Raw genomic sequence first — 23,397 nt, forward strand, 5'->3', positions numbered from 1 at the left:
CATACATAGTACAGCATCATTTTTTCCACACATGCTTATAAATAGTGAAAAGATGATTATTTTTCTGCAGACTTACAAAATACTTACTTTATTAAATTGTTCATGGCATCTGGGTCATACGCTGTGACCTGTCCAATAATGCTGCCTTCCTTCACATCTTCATCTACTTCTATCAAGTAGAAAAGTTTACTGAACACAGGAGGCTCATCTACATCTTCCACAGCTATTTTGACCACGGCTGTGTCTTTGAAGGGACCCAGATGTAGGAATCGTGGATCAGGGTGAGTGTTACTTGCATCCACTCTTAAAGTGTACAGCATTTTGTTTTCAAAATCTAAATTCTGAAGTTAAATAAGAAAAATTAGTATAATATAGCAGACATGACAATGGAAGACAATATTAAATGTAAAAACAGGCTCTGTTAATGGTACCAGTAACTATGGTTAAAAAACTTCCCCAATTATTGCTTTTTAGGTATATCAAATAAATCAGTAATTTTTTATTTTGTCTTATACTTATTCGTAGAGGGTAACTGAATATAATGGTATGTACATTAAGATCAATTCCCACGTGATAATGCATTTCACATTTTGATGGTTACAGGCAAAATGTATTATCTAATGGACATATAGATTATTTATTGTTATTATCAAAGTTAAACAAAGTTAAAATGAGAGAAAATATAGAAAAAAAGTAGAGATGCAGCAAACTATTCATATAAATTGCTTCCTTAGTTCCAACATATCTAAAACTGTTATTTTAGAAAGAATACTGAACACTACGGAAAGCAAGATATGAATGAAAACAGAAAAATCAATAAGTCTGAATTTAATCCACATTTCTCTGGATTGTAGTATGTAAAGTTTCATAATATTCTCTCCCACTGCATCCAACATAAAAAAAACATGCAGCATCTTCAGGTTTCATCAACTTAAAGAGGCTAATTTAAATACTTTGAAAAGTACATGAAATAAAGTTATGGCTGCATGCCTATTTTTTGGGCCACAGAAAATGTAAAATAAGTACTTTTGAGGCTATCCAATCCTAATTGGGTCATCTACTATAAGCAGTTAAGGTTTTGTATCACTTTTTAAGTGTCAGTGATGAAGTTGGTTTACTTATTTGAGATGAAATCACAACCATACCCACTTCTATGAAAACTGGACAGTGTGTAAAGGATGGGAAAAATAAATCCTAGGCTCTTCTTCCCTTAACTGAAAAGCAAAAATAAACTGTAAGCGCTCAATGAAAAAATGAAGACAGCGTAAAGAAACCTGTTTGACAGTTATAATCCCTTCCTGTGTATCCTGGTCAGTGATGACATCAAACATGTCTGCGCCATCTCCTTCAGCAATGCTGTATTCCATCTCAGCATTTTCCCCCACATCAGGGTCATTGGCTTTTATCCTTCCAAGATGGGTTCCAAGAGGTACAGACTCGGGAGAATTAAATTGATACGTACCTGAAAATTAAATCAGAGATGTTTTGACATTTCGTCTTTAGATAACAAAAGTCTTCTTTCCTCTGCCTTTTTTACTTCAGTACATTAACTTTAAATTGGGAGAGGTTCTCATCGTATTGAATTGGAATTGTAAACTGTCAAAAATTATAGGTTTATTAAGTTGGAAAAATAATTCATAAAGGCAGAACACTGTCATTATGTAAATGAGAAATGTAAGTTCAGGATTAAGTGAATGCTCCAAGGTTATTTAGAAAGTAGATGGTAGACATGTTATTAGATTCCAGAACTTTTGCTCCAGAGGGCAAGAAAAACTGACTATTTACTACATATCTAGAGCCTTTGATATTATCATTCTATATTTTTACCAGTATTTTTCTTTAAATTACTTAAAAAACATGGACTTATTTTTATATCCTAAGTCAGGGATAGAACGTTAAATCCATTCGCAGGAACTTTCCTTCCTTCCTGCCTCTCTCCCTCCCTTCCTTCCTTTTTTGATTCTTAAGGCCTTTAAGTGGTATATGAATGTTTCTATTTCCTACAGTTTTCAGCCAGTCATTATATTGCATTGTGCTGTCCTTGAAAGGATTTTAGTTTGTGAGTTTTTATTCAAAAGACAGTGAGAAAAAGTTACAAAAAGAGTTAATGAAAGTTAGAATTGTTTTTAAACATTTTTAAAAATTTCTTTTCAGCGTAACAGAATTCATTGTTTATGCACCACACCCAGTGCTTCATGCAATACGTGCCCTCCATAATACCCACCATGTTTTTAAACATTTAATATGTGCTGAACTCTGTATAAGGAAAGGCTCTCTATATTAATTAATTTAATTCTAAACCTAGTCCTCATAAGGCCAAGGTAGTAGGTACACGATCTTCAAGCATAGGGCTCAAGATCATCCTATGAAATTGAGAAATGCAGGATTAATAACTAAGTCTCTCGGACTTCAAAGTCTATACTCTTTCCAATTTTCTTGGTGATAAAGAAGGACTTCCAAATCTAACTGCCTGCATTGGAATTCTTATTACTGGGCAAGTTCAGTTCTCTAGGATTTCTATAAGAATAGGGTGATAATGTCAAGAATTAGCTCACAGAGTTTTTTTTTTTTTTTAATGAGAATTAAATGAAATTATGTCCTTAATATATTTACTCCATGGCTAGTTCTTAAATGTTTTTATTACTGCCATAATAGTTCTAAACCTTTTGCTAAGATATAATAGATCATGGAATTATAGAGTGACAAACCATGTAAGAATTCAAGTTATACTTTTTCAGTTTATATTTAAGGAAACTGAATGCGAAGTATACATTTACGATCATTAAGCTTATTATTTATATTCTTAGCAAACTTTTTAAAAAACATTTTTCGGATGTATATGTCAAACATCCAAAGTTGAATCATCAAATGTTTTAAATGTGGATAGTTTGGAAAATACTCTCATGTATTGGATTCAGTATCATAAATTTAAATTTGAGACCCTTTCATTGAACAATTCAAAAATAGGGCCCTTTATATTTTTATTCACTGCAAAAAGGAAACATTCCCAGCAAAGGATTAGAATCTGTTTTTATGGGAACTCATGGCATGGAAAGCATCTATGGTTTAACATACATGCCTCAAATGGTGGTGACTAAAGGGGTATTGACTAATTTAATCTTTATAAATATGTAACACATATTAGCAAACTTTAACATGTCTTGATGACATCAGAACTAAGATATGCCATAATTCGATGAGCCATTTGGAAAAACAAATCCTGCCAATTAAACCCGAATTGCCATGATTTTGATATAGTATCGGATTTCAGAGACTTTAAAACATCAAGTGTGTGTTTTACAATCAACTGTATGTAATAAAAAAAATAAGTAAATAAATAAATAAGAAAATATTATTATATAGAGACAAGATAATTGAGGTAAGACAAGTGACAGACATGGATTTGAAACCAGGCAGTCAGAATTGAGAGTCCACACTGTGAACCATAAAAGATCTAAGAAAAAGATTGAATGGTCATAGTGAATATTGGGAAATCAATTTTTGGAAATTGTGATATTTTGTCAGGGGGACTGCTTGTGGATTTGCCTTTCTTCATAAACTGATAGCGAAAATACTCGTGCAAATATTAGCCTCTGTTCGTAGTGTATTGGAGTAGGCTTCCAACATGAGACAAATAAAACCTTCCTTACTCTGGGGAAATCGAGGAGGATTGTTGTTGACATCCGTCAGAGTGATGTTTACTGTGGTGGTTCCAGAAAGGCCTCCCATCTGGCCGCCCATGTCTTTGGCTTGTATAACCACTTGGTACTGCTCTTTATTTTCTCTGCTCATGTCTGGTAGTGCAGTTTTTATTATGCCTTTTAGAGAAAGTAGACAAATATTTTACAGTTCAATAATTGAGTTTTAAGATTAACCTATGCAAGATCTATTTTACAGAAGCTCGTCATAACAAACAGATAAAAAGTTGGTGTACCTAAATGGATGAAATCCATAAATATTAAATTGTAATTGACAGAACAGAAAGAAATCTTCCACTGGCTGTTGTACAGGGAATGAGTTTGCTAAATCAATTTAATTATCTTTTTGATTAAGCAAATTAACTTCATCCAGAAATCTTCAGATTAATAAGCTTGCTTGATTTTGATGATCGTCACATTCCTTAGGTTTTGAGTGTTTTCTATGACACGTAAAGTGCCAAATCTCTGAAGTTCTGTATTTGGTGTCATGAATTTAAATTCAGTAAGTAATAGTCTCAAAAGCTAACAGTTCAAATAATCTACATAAATAATATGAAATTTGCCTTTATTTCCATGGAATACCTGTAGGGAATAAATGAAAGCATGATGCCGAGTCAATAGCTTTTAAAATACAGAAAAATCTATAATTGTGCATCCAGATGTATTATAACGTGAAAAAGAGACCAAGTCTTAAAGGTTATTACCTGATTCTGGGTCCACTGAGAAATATGGCTGTCCTTGCAATATGCTGTAGACCACTTTGGCACTGTTTCCATAGTTGGCATCATCTGCATCTGTCGCCGTCACTTGTATAACTGATGTACCTGCACGAATCCCCACCCAAACACAGACACCTAAATACTTCCAACTTTGAAAACTGTCTTTCTGAATAATTACTGCTAGTTGTGTGGTGTGTTAGACAATGGTATATATTTAAACAAAATTTTTTAAGTGATGCTGCCTCAAAAAACCCACACTTTTCTTTTTCATTCCTTTTTTAAAATTTCAATATCCCTTAATTTTATGGTTTGAGCTATTTGAAAAAAAAAATCAGCAAACTATTTTATCATAAAAATGAACATAATGAAACAAATGCACTTCATTTTTAGTTGATCAAAAATACTGTAAGGAGGGCGCCTGGGTGGCTCAGTGGGTTAAGCCGCTGCCTTCGGCTCAGATCGTGATCTCAGGGTCCTGGGATCGAGTCCCTCATCGGGCTCTCTGCTCGGCAGGGAGCCTGCTTCCCTCTCTCTCTCTCTCTGCCTGCCTCCCCATCTACTTGTGATTTCTCTCTGTCAAATAAATAAATAAAATCTTTTAAAAAAAATACTGTAAGGAAAAATTTTTCACTGAATACAATGCACATGCAATTTTCAATTAATGCAGTTACTGCAAACTGAAAATATGTATTCAAAGATAAAACCAGCATTGGTAACACTCAGGCTGCTTTTTGCTCTGGTAAGTTAACTGTATATTATAAATAGAATAAAAAAATAGAGGGGCCCTATGTTAATAAAAAACAAACTGACATAAAATTGACCTGTAATTTTTGTGTGTTTAAGATATAAATGATTATTAAGCATCTGTGTCTCCCTATAAAATGTAGTTACCAAAGTCATATATGTTTGTATTTATTGGTATGTTACCTATTATTTGCTGCACATAATGAAATTAGTAGATATTTCCCCCCAAAATTAAGAAAGTATTCAGTTCTGTCACATACAATACTGTAATTTAATACTAATATCTGTTTCATTTTATTTTATAAAAATAAAACCATTCTCTTTTTATTTTATCATAAATTGTCTTTAAAAGATAAAAGGATTTTTTAGGTGCTAGTTTCAGGAGCTTAACATAATGGGCTTTTCTAATATTTCCCTAATCACTATAAAGATTCAAAGTATGATTGTAAAACTACTATTAACTAAAACCTACTAAGTATCCCTTGGGCAAAATGAGTTTAAATGACATTTTCTAGTATACTACATGTAAGTTTTCCAAAGTTTGACTCCGATTCTTACATAGATTTTAAAATTCCTTAGCACAGGGCAAGTTCCATCCTGGCTGTGTCTCCTACTTGAACACCTCATATGTTACACACACAAAGCTTGTCTCTTTGACTTGTAGTGAATGTTTCTCAAAATTTGCATGTATATACATATGCAAAGCCTAAAAATTAAGTAATTGTACATTAAGATTAAACTAACAGCTCATTTCCCATCAATGTATCTGAATACTAATGCATGAATTTTGCAGCAGTCTTTTTATGTTTTTTTTTTTTTTCAAAATTAATTAACAAGAGAACTTGAGCTCTTTCTCTTGAGGCCTTGGTACATCCATTGTGAGGACACACTGTGACTTACTCAGTGGATCCTAGCTGTTCTCCTTTGTCATTTAAAAACACCCCCTCCCATTTTAGCCAGGCCAAAGCAGAAGTAATAAAGTGATCTCCACTTCCCCACAATAACATTAAGAAGTTAAACTAAAGTGGTTTTCTGATTTATATTGAATGATTTATATTGAATTTTTTACATAAACCTATGTGAACATATGTTCGTTAGAATAAGAATTGCTTTCATAGTTGAGGATTATTTGAAATATGAATTATTCAGTGTAATCAATATGCTAAATGCAAGTGGTTAATTCATCAATTTCATGACATGTATTTTGCTACCAGTTTCATTTTTCTTTTATTGTGGATGTCACTTCATAGTGAAAACAGGTAAAAATACTCCTTTAAACCTTTTGACACTTTTAATAGTATGTTTTGTTGTTAAATTTGTTTTCTGTTGTTTGCTTTTATTGTGGGTGTGTGATCTTAGAACATATCCAAAAATACTTGACCTAAAAAAGACAAAAAATTTAATCTAGAGAATAGAACTCAATCTTGGAATGCGACTAAAATGTTATAAACACTCATATAGTACTAGTACTGTCCCTTCCCTTAGAATCATGGTAATGATTAGGAATGCTGTTAAACACTGATGAACACTGACAGCATATTATTGTGGTATTTCTAATGGTAGAATAAGAAAATAGAAATACCTAATGTGTTGGATTTTAGGGAATAGATATTGTATTTATTTCAGAGGTTGTATTTTTTTCATGAACTTATTGCACAGTTAATACTATTTAGTAATAAAGTTAGAAAGTAGTTTCTATTTATATATATATAAAATGCATAGATTTTATAATTGTGTTTATTATACAGATGGATTAAAAGATTGTGATTTTTATATCCCTCTGAATTTTCTGAAATACTTATAATTTTCATTTATTCTCAAATAATTTAAAATAAGTGTTCTACTTTTACATTAAACAAAGATTTAAAAAATAACTTAGAGTGAAGCCTGAATGACCAATTTATTGTATTTGTTATTTGTAGGCTTTGTCCTGTGTGTAAACTCCCCAAAGGCAGGGGCCATGTCTATTTTATTCAACATTTTATCTTTGAAGCCCAGCACAGTTTCTAGAAAGTCATAATAAGAATGAACATTTACAGAACACTTCAGGTAGGCTAGGCAGAATATTCAGCCCTTAATTTACATGATTAATTTATTCTCAGGAGGTGCATGCGATGAAGGCCTTGAGACAGAGAGAGGTTGCTGCTCAAGGCCACACATCTAGAAGGTGAGAAGGGATAGAAGGTGAGAGAAAAGGTGATAGAGATCAACCTAGACAGTCTGAGGAAAGAAGCTGTATTCTAACTGCTTCACTAAAGGGCTGGTCTGGCATTTGGCTATGATTAGATACATTCTTGAATCCACAGGCAATGAACGCTCACTGGCTTGGATTAAGTCATAAGGAATTCATTGGTGAGTTCTATGTGTGATTTGAGAAAATTTACAGAGGGATTTCTTGTTGAGGAGATGGTGTGGAAGGGGAACTGGGTAAGTTTTTGAAAGACTGGTTTTGGGAAATACCCCGTCTAAGAGAAAGCACGCATCAAACCCTGCAAATTTACACAGTAGGACGTTGCCTAGATGAAGATGAATGCATGCAGATATGGAAGGGTGATAGATAATCTTTAATCGAAGTATGATGACCACAAAAAATAAAAAGAGTATCTATGGGATCGGCCATAAATATTTGATATTTAAATATATTTAAATATAAATATTTAAATCAGTTATCTCATTTTCCTTCGTTATATATCCTTATATATTGTCCAGTTTATTTGTTCTGATGAGAAAATGCTAATGCATTTCAGATTTCAACATTTGGAATCACTTGATTTTAACTTTTGAAAAGGAGAGAAGCATGTGATTCTGGGAAACACAATGGAATATGGCATGTGGTTTTGACAGAAGCAGGGGTAGAGGGAGAAATAAACAAGGAGAGGAGTTGGTGAGACAGGAACAAAAAAGACACAATTAGGACAAAAATTAACAGGGAAAGGGGACAACATGGAGGAGAACGTTGGAGGATATCAAGAAGCATTCTTTATTATTTGATTATGTATGGGCTTTAACTCTTAGTATATGGGTTACACACAACTTGAAGAAGTTCTCAAGTATCACCATTTAGTTTTTTGTATAGGTAAAAACAGAGACAATTACATCTACAAAATTATACTGAGTTAATATTAATTTTCCTTTAAACAGAGTTATATACAAAAATATAATTTAAAAAATATATATTTTTTAATTTTATTTTTTCAGTTTTCCAAACTTCATTCTCTATGTACCATACCCAGTGCTCCATGCAGTACGTGACCTCCTTAATACCCACCACCAGGCTCACCCAACCTCCCACCCCTCTCCTCTAAAACCCTCTGTTTGTTTCTCAGAGTCCACAGTGTCTCATGGTTCGTTTCCCTCTCCAATAAATACATGTCTATAACATATATATAAATATGTATTATTTATATACATAAATATATATAATATGAATATATATTTTATCTATATGTATAATTAATAGACATTTTATTTAGATATTTTATACATTAATAGATCTAAAATCTTAATGTAAAATGCAGTCACTCCCCTTTCTGTTTCAGCATTTAACTTTATTGATAAGGGCATTTGAATTAAAAGAATAAAATAAGAAAAAGTGCTGTGGAGTAACTAACTGGGTGATGGACATTAAGGAGGGCATATGTTGTTATGACCATTGGGCATTTTACGCAGCTAATGAATCAATGAACACTATACCAAAAACTAATGATGTATCATATGTTGGCTAATTGAATTTTTTTAAAAGATTTTATTTATTTACTTATTTGACAGACAGAGATCACAAGTAGGTAGAGAGACAGGCAGTTAGAGAGGGGGAAGCAGACTTCCTGCTAAGCAGAGAGCCCAATGCGATGCAGGGCTGGATCCCAAGACCCTGGGGTCATGACCTGAGCTGAAAGCAGAGACTTTAAACCACTGAGATACCCAGGCCCCTGGCAAACTGAATTTAAATTAAAAAAGAAAACAGCTTCTTTTGAGGAATTACTAAGAATCTCATAAAATTAGAAGTTTTCCATAATAAGCACAAGTATTTTAGAGTGGGGAATAATACTAAGGCATTAAAATTATCTAGTTTTCCCTGCTTTTTATTAACCTTTTTTTTCTCTTTTTATAACTAGTATAGTAATAAATTGTGTGTTTTGGGGCAAGTCAGTTTACCTCTTTTGAGCTGGTTTTTACTTATTTATTAGAAGAGGGGTAATATGGTGCTTTTGTGTGGGTGTATGTGTGTGTGTATTTGTGTATAATATATGCATTGATATTTAAAAATAATCACACATATGAAGTCTGTCTGTGGGTCAAACAGGAAGAAATTAAAGTGGTGATGCCAAACTTAGTAATAATAATAACTATCTTCCATAAATAGGGTCAAGATTTACCTGTAGTTTTTATTTATTATTATGATTTTATTTATTTATTTATTTGAGAGAGAGAGATTGAGAGAATGAATCTTAAGCCAACTCTGAGCAGAGTGCAGATCTCATCACAGGGCTCCAACCCAGGATCCCGAGATGGTGACCTGAGCCAAAACCAAGGGTCAACACTTAACCATATGGGCCTCCCAGGTGCCCCAAGATTTACTGGTAGTTTTTAAATCTTCTTTTATTGATATGAAAAGCTGCAACCAGAGCAATATAGCTACCTTCTATATGTTTCTTCTTTTTTTTTCAGTTTTGTTGGAATTGTAGACACAGAGGAAGTGCCATTGACAAGGACCTAAATTCTCATTTTTAAGACTTGCAATAACCAGAAATTGTACTGCCCACACTTTAAAGTTTATATAAATGAAATACAGATTGCCTTACAGGAAGGGCTTTTTGGAAAAGATAATCTGCAGGCCTTCTTCCATGTATAAATTTATGTATTCTGTATATTATTATGGGTATTGAACAACTTAAGTCTTTTATATTTAATAAAATATTCTAGTACTTGTTCCATTGCTATTCTTATTATATACTTGATAAATATTAATAAAGCAATGAAATAGAACATATTTGAATTAGGTAGATGATAGGAATACACAGAGTAGAGAGATAATATTCCATTAAACAGCACAAAATAATACATGGAAAATACAGGTTATTTGACTTTCAATATTAACAGTCTGACAAGTAAACATTCTGGTTTTTGAAATGAGGTAATTCTTTGAAAAGTTTAAAAGTTATTCAACTCTAAGTCAGTTATTATCAAAATGTGTCATAGTCAAATACCTGTCATCAAAATTCTACTTTTTATTCCTATAGGTATATAAAATCTATTTCCAGAAGGATAAATGAAAGCTTTTGTATTATTAAGTGTCAAAATATCTGACAAAGTAAGGATGCAGGGGTGGCTCAGTCAGTTAGGCATCCAACTCTTGGTTTTGGCTCAGATGATGGTCTCAGGATCCTGAGATGGAGTCCAATCCCAGTGTAGAATCTGCTTGGGATTCTTTCCCTTTTCTTCTCATTCCCCCTCCGTTTCTCTCCCTGCTCACACTCTCTCTTCCTCTCAATCTCTCTCCCTCCCAAATAAATAAATAAATAAAATCTTTAAAAAACTATCTGGGAAAATAACATACAAACAGACTAAACAGTAATGTTTTATAAAAGTTAAAGTGTCTTAACCAGGAAACCAAACTACTTTAGAATGCTCATCAATAGGAAGTTGAAATAGAGAGTATAAATTTAATGTATCTTCATCTCAAATATAAGTCATTTAGGGATCATGATACATACTTACCTCAGCCCTATATAGGTCGACCTACATGAACCTATCCAGTACTTTCCATGGAACTATACCAGGCTAGCAGATATTTTAAAATGTTAAAGAAAACACAACCACTCATATTTCATCCTAGGCTTTCTGATTTCATAGCACTCCTGTCTAATTTGATAACTCTCTTTCATATTATTAGAATGAATACCTGAAAAGGCAACTGAACTGCACTTTTCTCAGATAGATGAGATTTCAAGTGCATTGAGAGGAAATAACTTCTTTACAAACACCTGGTTCTTCTGGCTAGATGACACACATAGTTAAGAAATAATTTTGTATCGTTAACTCAGTAAAGGTAGATATAAGTTTGGTTTTCCTCATAAAGAAACCATTTTAGACTGAAACATGATTAATTATAATAATTTCAAAGTTAATCACTGAAAACTGATTTTGAAATAATATTCAACTAAACTATCAAATTTTGAAAATTGGTTGTATAATTTGGATATTATACTAAGTTTATATCACTTCCTTTTTAACATGTTATGACTTAATTCTTATCTCATTAACAAATCTAAACTTAGACATGCAGGTAAAAATTGCATAATAACAAATAGTACTTAAAATTGTGAGGACCCTTAAAAATGAAACAATCTTTTCAGTTTGCATAATAAAATATTATTCAGTAGTGGAACTCAGCTAAAATAACATTAAAAGACTTGGCATATTGTTATTATGTTACTAGGTTATTTGATCTTAATTCAGTTACTTAATCTTTCAGAATCCTGAGTTCCTAATTAACAGAATGGGGATTTAAAGTTCTATTTCCCATGCCTTCCACATGAAGTTCTTTCAGTGATCAAATAAGATGATCAAAAGAAATTTGTCAAATGCAAGGTTAGTTGTTATGCAAAATAATGCAAGCAAAACTGTCCAAAACTGTCCAAAACTGCTGACACTATTTGATATCCCTTTTTTATTTCAGGCAAAAACACATTCAGCTTGACTGCCATTTGAATGGCAGTTGAATAAAGGTAAAGATGTTGGTTGAAATACAATGGAAAAAAAAAAGAAATGCAATGGAATAACTGTTCTCAGTCATCATATTTTTAGATCATATTTTTAGATATCATTTAGATCATATTTTAGATATCATTAGGTATAAGTTACAAAATTGCAAGAATTATTAAAATATTTAAAATTGAAAATAATAAGAAGTGAGATAGTTTCAATAGTAGTCTTCAGATATATATAATTTTTTTTTCAATCAACATGTTTATTGAGTACCTCAGTTATATATAATTCTTATCTTGGAAGGGGCTACATACGTTAACCGTATGTCCGTAATAATCACCTTAGCAAATAAACAAAGACGTTAAGTGGAATAACATATACCTACCGACTCCAGACATTTCAGGAACACTGGCAGTGTATAAGTCTTTTGTGAATTTTGGTTCGTTGTCATTGATATCATGGATCTTAATAATAAATTCAGATTCAGGTTCCACCTGCCGCCCAGTCTTTCTGTCTATAGCCTTGGCACGAAGAATGTATAGGGATTTTTCTTCTCTGTCTAGTTTCTTTGCAGCATGAATATCTCCTGTATTTTCATCTATAACGAATAGACTGCCAGCCCCATCTCCTGTTAATATGTATTTTAAATTTCCATCTCCTTTATCTTGGTCAGTGTGAAGCTTCAGAGAGGCAGAAAAGAAAAGTTCTATAAATACATGAATTGTTATTACAGAAAAAAATTAATTTTGGCTCATATCAATGGATCTCCATAATATCACAGAAACAATGATTACAATGGTTATCTTAAGTTTCAGTGTGAGAATACTAAACATTTCAGTTTTATCACTCTCAAAAATTTTAAATAACTATGTTTACACATCATAAGGGGCTAAATTTAAAGATAGATAAAAATGAATATATCTTTTGAAACAAAGTTTTGAATGGTTCAAAGATGTACATGAACAAGAAAAAAAGATCCATAAATCTAGAACTGGGGTAGATACATTCCTGATTAAATTCAACATCATTCAACTCAAAGAGATGATGTGAGACATTTTGAACTTTTGTTGATAAGTTTAGAATACCACCATAATTGTAAACTGATTTTATCTCACTTCAGTATGATATTGTTTGTAGCATCAGGGTCTCTGTCTTCAGAGACATCAAACAGAGAGAGAATTTTAATTTTAATTTCAAAGATTCTTCTTTGACTTTGGGAAAGTACACTTTCAAACATGATGGTCTCACATTTTTTGGAAGTCAACATATTTATAGGCATATTTAAAATCCAAATTGATACCAAAAAAAACCAGGGCCTTTCCACTGACCATATAAATATTTTTTTCATAAATTATCTTTCTTCTTCTGATACATACCTATCTTAAAAGGAGGCTGTCCATTGAGTACTTAAAACAGACAAATAGATCATATATTCACAGAAATTTAGGAATTGCAAAGATCTTAACTTTTTTTTTCAAATCTAACACTATTCTAAAACTTGATTCTTAACTAGCCTATCCCTGTATGTTGTCTTCCATCATATACTCACAATTCCCATTACATCCACCTATTTCTTTGAGGTCCCATTCCATCTTTGAATTATTTGACTATTTAGTGTTTTTTTTATAGTAGCCAAAATAACAAACTTGTGATTCAGATTTTATTCCTCTTTACTTTTAATCCCAAAGCTAAAATAATCAAATGCAGTCTTTTCTTCTCTGAAATCTCTTTCCCACTCATCTGTATGTCTCCATCTCTATGGCTGTCACCTGGTATTGTCTTCCATGATGTCTTATCTGGACCACTGTAGTAATCTCCTAATGGACGTCTGCCTCCCCAATTGCTCTATTCCAGACAATTTTCCATTCTAAAGAAGGTGATTTTTTACATTAAAAGTCTGGTCATGTTACCTCTTAATATAAAGTTCTTCAATAAGTTACAGTACAACAGGAACATGAATCTAAAGTCTTACAAACCTGGGTTAGTCTCGCGCAAATTTTTGTGCTATATTGGGCACACTGTATATGTGTTTAATCTAAACTTATTCTATTAAAAGGACATAATGTTCTTTTAAAAATAATCTTCATTTTTATTATTGTTCTAGTTGTTTGGACTCTACCACCTTATTTATACATCTTCCATAATTTCATCCTCGTCTCCAGAGGCATGTCTGCCACCTTTACCCACTTCATTATCATTCTGTACAGACCAATTGTATTGTTTTGTCTTGTACTATCTTCTTCATTTTCAGAGGGCTTGTTTCAGCTTTCATACTTGATGTTTGCGTATTTTCCTCTTACCCTTTAATACTCTCCCCTTCTCTGCTTTGTTTCCTATCTAAATATTTATCATAACTCACTTAAAATGGGCTTTGTACTATTACACAGCTGGCATATCTGTTCTATTGGTATATATCTATGCCAGTCATACCTACTGGCATATCTTTACTATTACAGAGTACATAAGTCCTTTGTGCACTTCTCTGATTCTCTAGATTAGAACAGATATGCCAGCTGTGTAATTACAAAGCACATTTCAGTGCCCTATCATTATACTCACACATTTGGTGAAATTATTTACCATGCCCACTAAACTGTAAAATATAAAAGAGAAAGATTGGAATTTTTCTTTTAAATTATTAGGATTTCATTGAAGATGACATAAAAATGGAAGGGCATTCCATGCTCACAGATTGAAAGAAAAAATATTGTTAAAATGTCTATACTATCCAAAGCAATCTATATACATTTAATGTAAACTCTATCAAAATATGACCAGCATTTTTTACAGAGCTTGAACAAGCAATCCTAAACTTTTTATGGAACCACAAACAACTCCAATAGCTAAAGAAACCTTGAAAAGGAAAAGCAAAACTGGAGAAATCACAATTCCAGATTTTGAGTTATATTACAAAGCTGTAGTAATCAAAATAATATGGTACCAGCACAAAAATAGACACATATATCAATGGAACAGAATAGAAAACCCAGAAATGAACACACAACTGTATGGTCAATTAATCTTCAAATGAGAAGTCAGGAATATCCAATGGGAAAAAGACAGTCTTCAACAGATGGTGTTGAGAAAACTGGACAGCAACATGCAGAAGAATTTAACTGGACAGCATTCTATACCATACATAAAATAATTCATAATGGATGAAAAACCTAAAACCAGAAAAAGTCCTAGAGGAAAACATAGGAAGTAACTTCTTTCACATTTCCTCTAGCAACTTCTTACTAGATGTGTCTCCTGAGACAAGGGAAACAAAAGCAAAAGTAAACTGTTGTGACTTCATCAACCTAAAAAGCTTCTGTACGGTGAAGGAAACAATAAGTAAAACTACAAGGCAACCTTCAAAATGGGAGGAAAGGTATCTGTAAATGCCATTTCTGATAAAGGGTGAGTATCCAAACTGCATTAAGAACTTATAACTCAACACCCAAAGAACAAAAAATCCAATTTAAAATTTTCCAAAGAAGACATACAGACGGCTAGCAGACACATGAAAAATGCTCCACATTGCTCATCATCAGGGAAATATAAATCAAAATTACAATGAGATATCACCTGTCACAATGGGTAAAATCAACAACACAAGAAGCAACAGGTGTTGGTGAGGCTGTGAAGAAACGCGAGCCCTCTTGTAATATAGGTGGGAATGCAAACTGGCACAGCCATTCTGGAAAACAGTATGGAGTTTCCTCAAAAAGTTAAAAATAGAACTATCCTATGATCCACCAATTGCACTATCAGGTATTTACCCAAAGAATACAAAAATACTGACTTATAGGGATAGATGCACCCTGATGTTTAGAGCAAGATTATCTGCAATAACCAAATTATAGGGAGAGCCCAAATGTCCATAGACTGCTAAATGGATAAAGAAGATGCGGGTGTGTGTGTACCATATGATTTCATTCACATGTGGAATTTAATGAATAAAATAAAAGAACATGGAGGGGGAAAGAGAGGAAAGCCAAGAAACAGATGCTTAACTCTAAGGAACTAACTGATGGTTACCAGAGGGGAGGTGGATGAGGGGAGGGGTAAAATGGGGGTTAAGGAGGGCATTTGTTGTGATGAGCATCTGGTATTTTATGAAAGTACTGAATCACTAAATTCTAAAACTGAGACTAATATTACACTGCAAGTTAACTAAACTGCAATTTAAATTAAAACTTGAGAAAAATGTTGGGGCGCCTGGGTGGCTCAGTGGGTTAAAGCCTCTGCTTTTGGCTCAGGTCAAGATCTCAGAGTCCTGGAATCGAGCCCCGCATCGGGATCTCTGCTCAGCAGGGAGACTGCTCCCCCCCGCCCCTCTGCCTGCCTCTCTGCCTACTTGTGATCTCTGTCTGTCAAATAAATAAATAAAATCTTAAAAAAAAAATAACTTGAGAAAAATGCCAATGAAAATTTTACATACATACACATGAATTAAAATTATTTTTAATTTTTTCTGTATACTTCCTTATCAGTTTTCTATGTATTTAACATAATGATAGTATGTCAACCTAAAAATTATAGCCAGTTACCTTATTACCAAAATTAATGTATTTGGGACTAGCAGAGGAACTCTAATTCAGGACAAGCAAACTATAGCAAGCCATAGGCAAATCTGAGGAGAAAAAGGGAAAGTCAGCTTTTATTAAGTTTGAGGAGAAGATCGAGGAAGGTTGTTTTAAACCAAAGTCTGTTGGAGAAGAACAAGAATTTGAGGTTGTGACCGTTTCTCATCGGCTGCAAGTGGTGGTTAGTGTGTTGTTGCAGGAGCAGGAAGAGATCTTTCTTCTTGTAGGTTATGTAGGCTGCAACAGTGGTAGGTGTGGGAGATATATTTTTCTATCTCACTTACATTCAAATACCTGTGGAAACAGTTCACTTTTCAAAATTTTCTTTTCATTTAAAGTATTTTGAAGTCTAGAAAAGTATTTAACCAGCATGGTAATCATAATCACAACACTTTTCTCTGAATGATTTTATATTTTATTTTAAATATTTCAAGGAAAGTTCCATATGAAAATTGTGCTGCTGGGACTGAATATGGGGTCCAGACAGAAATTAAATTAGCTATAGGTTTTCAGATTATATACAATATATGGAAACATTGAATTTTACAAGATTTTCAGAATAAGTATGTTTTGAATTTTAATTAAATAAAATACTTGCAACAAAGTGATAATATTATTTTAGTCATTCATACATTAAAATGATTATAATTTAGATTTATGTCTTATTCTTACCTGTTCTAATTCCTGCTATGATATTTTATATACACTCATTTAAATGCCATTTTAAAAGAATTATGTTACATAAAATCACACATTTTATTTTATTTTAAGATTTTATTTATTTATTTGACAGACAGAGATCAGAGAGAAAGAGGCAGAGAGAAAGGAGGAAGCAGGCTCCCTGCTGAGCAGAGCTGAAGGCAGAGGCTTTAACCCACTGAGCCACCCAGGTGTCCCCACATCACATATTTTAAAGCAGGTCTTTATACGATTCCATTTTGAGAATGAAAATTCACAATACTTATTTTCTGATGCAAGTTAAGAAAAAAACAAACTAAAAAATACTATCTTAAAATACTGGGGTTTTTAGTCATGTACATTATTAATTTTAAGTTATACATTTAGAGTTGATAGAAATCAATAGTAAAATCTATTGTACCATAACCTAACTATAAATAACCTCTTATGCATGAACCTGAAACTCAACAATTTTATAGGATCAATGAAAACAAAATAAAGTAGTAATGTTATGAATATTGCTTATCTATTATAGAACAAAGGCCACATAAAATTCCTAAAGAAATATGAGTACCCAAATATAGTTATTTTCTCTAGCTCTCAATGTACCAAGTAGTCCTCCCTCCCTGGATGGAACTTATTTGCCTCTTCTAAACTTGAATGAAACCCTGATAACACAATAAATCCTAGATAATGTTTTGAAATGCTGTTATTTTCCAATAGTATCATTTTTGTAAAGTATCAACAGCATCATGGTTGCAGGCTACCAAAACATTTATTTGTTTTTAAGAAATTTGAAAAAAAAGAAAAAAAAAAGGTGCACTCAAAATAAGCTAAAAATTTAAATTATGTCTGCAATGTTTTAAGACATACACACCCACGCTGAAAGGGTCCATAAAATAAACCTACCACTACTGGGAGAAATAAATTTGTGTGGGAATCCAGCATCATTGAAGAGCTCTGCGATCATTCCTCTCTATAGGCCATAGCTTACCATGGGAAGCTATGCAGTCACTGAAATGGGGCATTTAAATGTAATGGGAGTGATTGGATCCCAGAGAGTTTGGAGCCAAGTGGCAACACTCAGATGCCTCAAGGCAGGTAGCAGGATTACCGTAAAGGATAGTAGAGTCAAAGCAGTGCTTAGAATAATTAGACTCACTCAGACATTGGCTAGTTGATCATGGTGTTCCTAGAAGTGCAATAGATAGGAAGTCTACTAAATTCTCATGTGATCTGTAAAAGCAGAAGAGTTGAAGTTCAAGAAAACAAAAGACTAACCGAACCTTAAAAACAGTGTCATGATGCCTTCAGTCCGTCCCCAGACTTGAACCAGTTTACAGACCCAGACCCTTTGAATGAAGGATATGCTGAAGTCCCCTTGAGGAATGTCCCCAGTACATGCCCAAACATTCATACTGTTAGTCTTTCGGTCTTTCTCCTGGCCTTCCCCAAATGGACCTATGTCTTTTACCAAACTGTGCACTGAAAATAAGGAAATAATCAGACATTTGGGGAATACTGGACATTAGCTCTGAATTCTTATTGATTCCAGGAGACTCAAAAAATCAGTGTGGTCTGCCAACAAGAGTAGAGGTATGTGGAAGTCAGGTAATCGATGGAGTTTTATCTGACATGTGTCACATAGTGGGCCCAGTGGGGTCCTAAGCCCATCCTGTAGTGAAAGATAAATTGTTACATCTGTCCCATCCCACAACCAGAAAGGGAGCACAATGCCTTGTGGTCCTCTTTGGATTCTAGAGGTAACATATTCTTTCACTTGGGTATGTTATTTCTATCCATTTACTTCAATACCTAAAGAGCTGCTAGTTTTATGTGGGACCCAGAACTTGAAAAAACCTCTACAAGAGGTCTCGACTGCTTTGGGAGCTGTTCTACCACTTGGGCCATATAATCCAACAGATCCAACTGTGCTTGAAGTGTCAGTGACAGAGGGAGACGTTGCTTGTAGCCTTTGACAGGCTCCTGTAGGTGAACACTGGCCTTTAGGATTTTGGAGCAGAGATCTACTATCCTCTGGATATAATCTCCTTTTGAGAAGCAGCTCTTGGCCTGGTACTGGCCTTAGAAACGGAATATTCCATGGGCCACCAACTTAACATGCAGCCTAGGCTACCACTCATGAACTGCATGTTATCTGACCCCACAAGCCATAAGGTTGAGTGTGCACAGCAGCAACTCATCAAAACAGGTGCCATCATGCCTGCACATGCCCTGGGAGCATAAGTTAATTTACAGGAAGAAGTGGCCAAATGCCCATGGTCCCTCCTCGTGTTGCACTGCATTCTCTTTCCTAGCCTGTACCTATGGCCTCATGAGGAAATCTTTCAATCAGTTGACCCAAAAAGAAGAGTCTAGGGCCTGGTTTAGAGATAATTCTGTAAGATATTCAATCATCACTGTAAAGTGGACAGCTGTAGCACTACAGTCCCCTTCTGGGACATTTTTGAAGGGCAATGGTGAAGAATAAGCCTCTCCGTGGACAGAGCTTCCGTCAGTGCACCTGCCTGTTCACTTATTTGGAACGAAAAATGGCCAGATTTGTGATTATATACCAATTCATGAGCTGTCACTAATGGTTTGGCTGGACGTTCAGGAACTTGGAAGAAACGTTATTGGAAAATTGTTGACAAGGGAATTTGAGAAAGAGAGATCTGGGTACACCACTCTGAATGTGCAAAAACGTGGAAATATTTATGTCCCATGTGAATGTTCACTACGGGGTGACTTCAGCAGACTGGAATCATAATCAGTTGGATAGGATAACTGTTTTGTTATCTCGATTCTCAGCCAGTCCTGTCGTTTCCTAATGGGCTCATGAACAAAGTGGCCAGGGTGGTGGGAATGGATGTTATGCATGGGCTCAGCAACGTGGACTCACTCACTAAGGACTGTATGGCTATAGTCACTGCTGAATGCCCGGTGTACCAGCAGTAGAGACCAACATTGAACTTCCAGTATCATTACCTCATAATCATCCAGCTTCCTGGTGGTTGTTCAGTTACACTGGACTGCTTCCATCCTGGCAGGGATGATTTTTTTGTTTTGTTTTGTTCTTCTATTTTATTCCTGGAATAGATGCTTACTCTGGGTATGGATTTGCCTTGCTGGCACACAGTAGTTATGCCAAAATTACCATCCATAGACTTATAGAATTTCTTATCCCTCATCTTAGTATTCTGCACAGCATTCGTTCTGATAAAGGTAATCACTTCGTATCAAAACAAGTGTGGCAATAGGTAAATGCTCATGGAATTCACCAGTCTTACCATGATCCTAAAGCAGCTGATCTGACACAATGATGGAGTGACCTTTTGAAGACCCTGATCCTGTGACATCTAGGCACTGATACCTTGCAGGGCTGGGATGGGTTTCTTTTGAAGGCTTCATGTGCTCTGAATCAGCGTCCAGTAAATGGTGCTGTCTCAGGATTCACAGGTCCAAGGATTAAGGAGTGGAAATGGGAGCGGCATCTCTCACTATTATCCCTAGTGACCCACTAGCAAAATTTTTACTCCCCGTTCCTTAGACCTTATGCTGTGCTGGCCTAGAGTTCTGTTCTAGAAGTGTTAGGAATTGGGAAAAGTCATGTCTTAGGACAAGGGACTGTGTATATGAGTAAAGAATACATCCCGAGGAAAAAGGACTGGGTGTATGCCTGGTTCAGTTGGTAGAGCATGAAACTCTTGATCTTGGGGTCGTGAGTTCAAGCTCATGTTGGGTATAGAGCTTACTTAAAGAAAAATCAACTGGATTTAATAAAACTTAAAAAAGGAGAATAAGAATTCTTTCTTTAAAAAAAAGGCAAACTAAAATAGACCCATTCAAACTGTTTTTAAAACAAGACTTGACAGAACATTGTATCATCTACAATGCCCAGAATATAGTAGTCTAAATCAATTATTAAGTTCTGGGAGAATGTGTTTTGAAATGTGTATATTTATAGCTCTCCAATAGAAACAGAAACAGATAATCCTGATAGTGAACTACTAACAGACATACATGTTATTAGAATAATTTGCATATACTTGCAGTTGTAAAAGGGAAAAAAAATGACAGAATATTTTTTTCTAAAAGAAATAATGGTTAAAAAATTCTTCCGTGGCACCTAGGTGGCTCAATGGGTTAATCCTCTGCCTTCGGTTCAGGTCATGGTCTCAGGGTACTGGGATCAAGCCCCGCATCAGGCTCTCTGCTCAGAGGGGAGCTTGCATCCCCCTCTCTCTCTGTCTGCCTCTCTGCCTACTTGTGATCTCTGTCTGTCAAATAAATAAATAAATAAATAAATAAAATATTTTAAGAAATTCTTAAAAGCATCAAAAGAATAAACATAAGTTTAGGGTGAAAAATTAGACTAGGAAAGACAGCTGATTTTGCATTAGAAAAATGGAAGCTATAATTGTTTACTAAAAATAATTTCCAACATTAAGAAATATTTTGAGGGCACTGGGTGGCTCAGTGGGTTAAAGCCTCTGCCTTCGGCTCAGGTCGTGATCTCAGGGTCCTGGGATCGAGCCCCCTATTGGGCTCTCTGCTCAGCGGAGAGTCTGCTCCCTACTCTCTCTCTCTGCCTGCCTCTCTCCCTGCTTGTGATCTTTCTGTGTGTGTCAAATAAATAAATAAAATCTTAAAAATATATAAAATGCTGAGAGAATTCATTGTAATAAGACATCATTACATGTCAGTAAGACATGATTACTTGAAGTATCAAGCAATACAAAATAAATGTCCTGGGGCACCTGGGTGGCTCATTAAGCTGAAGCCTCTACCTTTGGACTTAAATAAATTAAGTTTATTTATTAATTAAGTCTAGTTGGACTTAAATAAATTAAGGATGCATATTATCTTTATGCTTATAATTTTTTATATCCTTACAGCAAGCACTAAATAATACAAAGAAATAAAGCTAAAATGGTAATTGTAGAAATAAAATGGAATACTAAGTAGTCGAAAAAAGAGAAAGATGAGGCAGAGTTATTTTTCTGTAAAAAAGGCAAGAAATGAGATAAACAAAGAATAATTAGAACAAACATAAAACAAGAAAGCCAGCAGTAGATTAAAAACACAAACATATTGTGTTGGTGATTACATTGATATTAGTGGTCTAGAACCTCTGGTAAGGAGATTGGCAGAATCCACTAAAAAAAAAGGTACTGGGGGGGAGTCAAGATGGCGGAGAAGTAGCAGGCTGAGACTACTTCAGCTAGCCGGAGATCAGCTAGATAGCTTATCTAAAGATTGCAAACACCTGAAAATCCATCGGCAGATCGAAGAGAAGAAGAACAGCAATTCTGGAAACAGAAAAACAACCACTTTCTGAAAGGTAGGACCGGCGGAGAAGTGAATCCAAAGCGACGGGAAGATAGACCCCGGGGGGAGGGGCCGGCTCCCAGCAACGGAGCACAAAATCAGGACTTTTGAAAGTCTGTTCCACTGAGGGACATCGCTCCAGAGGCTAAACCGGAGTGAAGCCCACCGCGGGGTCAGCGTGGCCTCAGGTCCCGCAGGGTCACAGAAGGATCGGGGGTGTCTGAGTGTCGCAGAGCTTGCGGGTATTGGAACAGGAAAGCCGGCTACAGAGACAGAGCTGACAGTAAGCTCGCAGCTCGGGGTGACCTTGAACCGGTCGCAGGCTCGGTAAGCTCGGAGCACGGCTGGAGGTCAGGAAGACGGGAGTAACTGGGCGCTGTTCTCTGAGGGCGCACTGAGGAGTGGGGCCCTGGGCTCTGGGCTCCTCCGGGCCGGAGACCAGGAGGCCGCCATTTGTATTCCTGTCCTCCGGAACTCTACGGAAAGCGCTCAGGGAACAAAAGCTCCTGACAGCGAACCTGAGCGGATTACTCACCACGGCCCCAGGTAAGGGCGGTGTAATTCAGCCTGGGGCAAAGACACTTGAGAATCACTACAACAGGCCCCTCCCCCAGAAGATCAACAAGAAATCCAGCCGAGACCAAGTTCACCTACCAAGGAGTGCGGTTTCAATACCAAGGAGAGCAGCAGAATTCCAGAGGAGGAGAAAGCCAAGCACGGAACTCATGGCTTTTTCCCTGTGATTTTTTTTAGTCTTGCAGTTAATTTAATTTTTTTCTTTTTCATTTTTTGTTTTTTTTTTTTCTCGCCTTCGGGTAAAATTCTTTTTTTAACTGTTACCTTTTTCTTTTTTAACGATTTTTTACTAGTTTATCTAATATATACATTTTTTCTTTTTTACATTTTTCTTACGTGTTTTTTTAAATTCTTTTCTTTTCTTTTTTTTCT

General features: G+C 34.9%; 1 protein-coding gene across 1 annotated transcript in view; it reads right to left on the bottom strand.

Annotated features, from left to right (window-relative positions):
• CDH9 (cadherin 9) overlaps nucleotides 1-23,397 on the bottom strand; it is a 141,906-nt gene that overhangs the window by 22,501 nt on the left and 96,008 nt on the right. The window contains exons 3-7 of the mRNA XM_004738086.3: nucleotides 12,255-12,549; nucleotides 4,403-4,522; nucleotides 3,651-3,818; nucleotides 1,275-1,462; nucleotides 88-341 (exon numbers count right to left, since the gene is read on the bottom strand). Of these exons, the coding sequence (XP_004738143.1) occupies nucleotides 88-341; nucleotides 1,275-1,462; nucleotides 3,651-3,818; nucleotides 4,403-4,522; nucleotides 12,255-12,549 (1,025 nt within the window). The remainder of the gene's footprint in view (nucleotides 1-87; nucleotides 342-1,274; nucleotides 1,463-3,650; nucleotides 3,819-4,402; nucleotides 4,523-12,254; nucleotides 12,550-23,397) is intronic.

This window comes from Mustela putorius, unplaced genomic scaffold (genome assembly GCF_011764305.1).
Source record: "Mustela putorius furo isolate JIRA1106 unplaced genomic scaffold, ASM1176430v1.1 tig00000407_pilon_pilon_pilon, whole genome shotgun sequence".
Taxonomy (NCBI): Eukaryota; Metazoa; Chordata; class Mammalia; order Carnivora; family Mustelidae; genus Mustela; species Mustela putorius.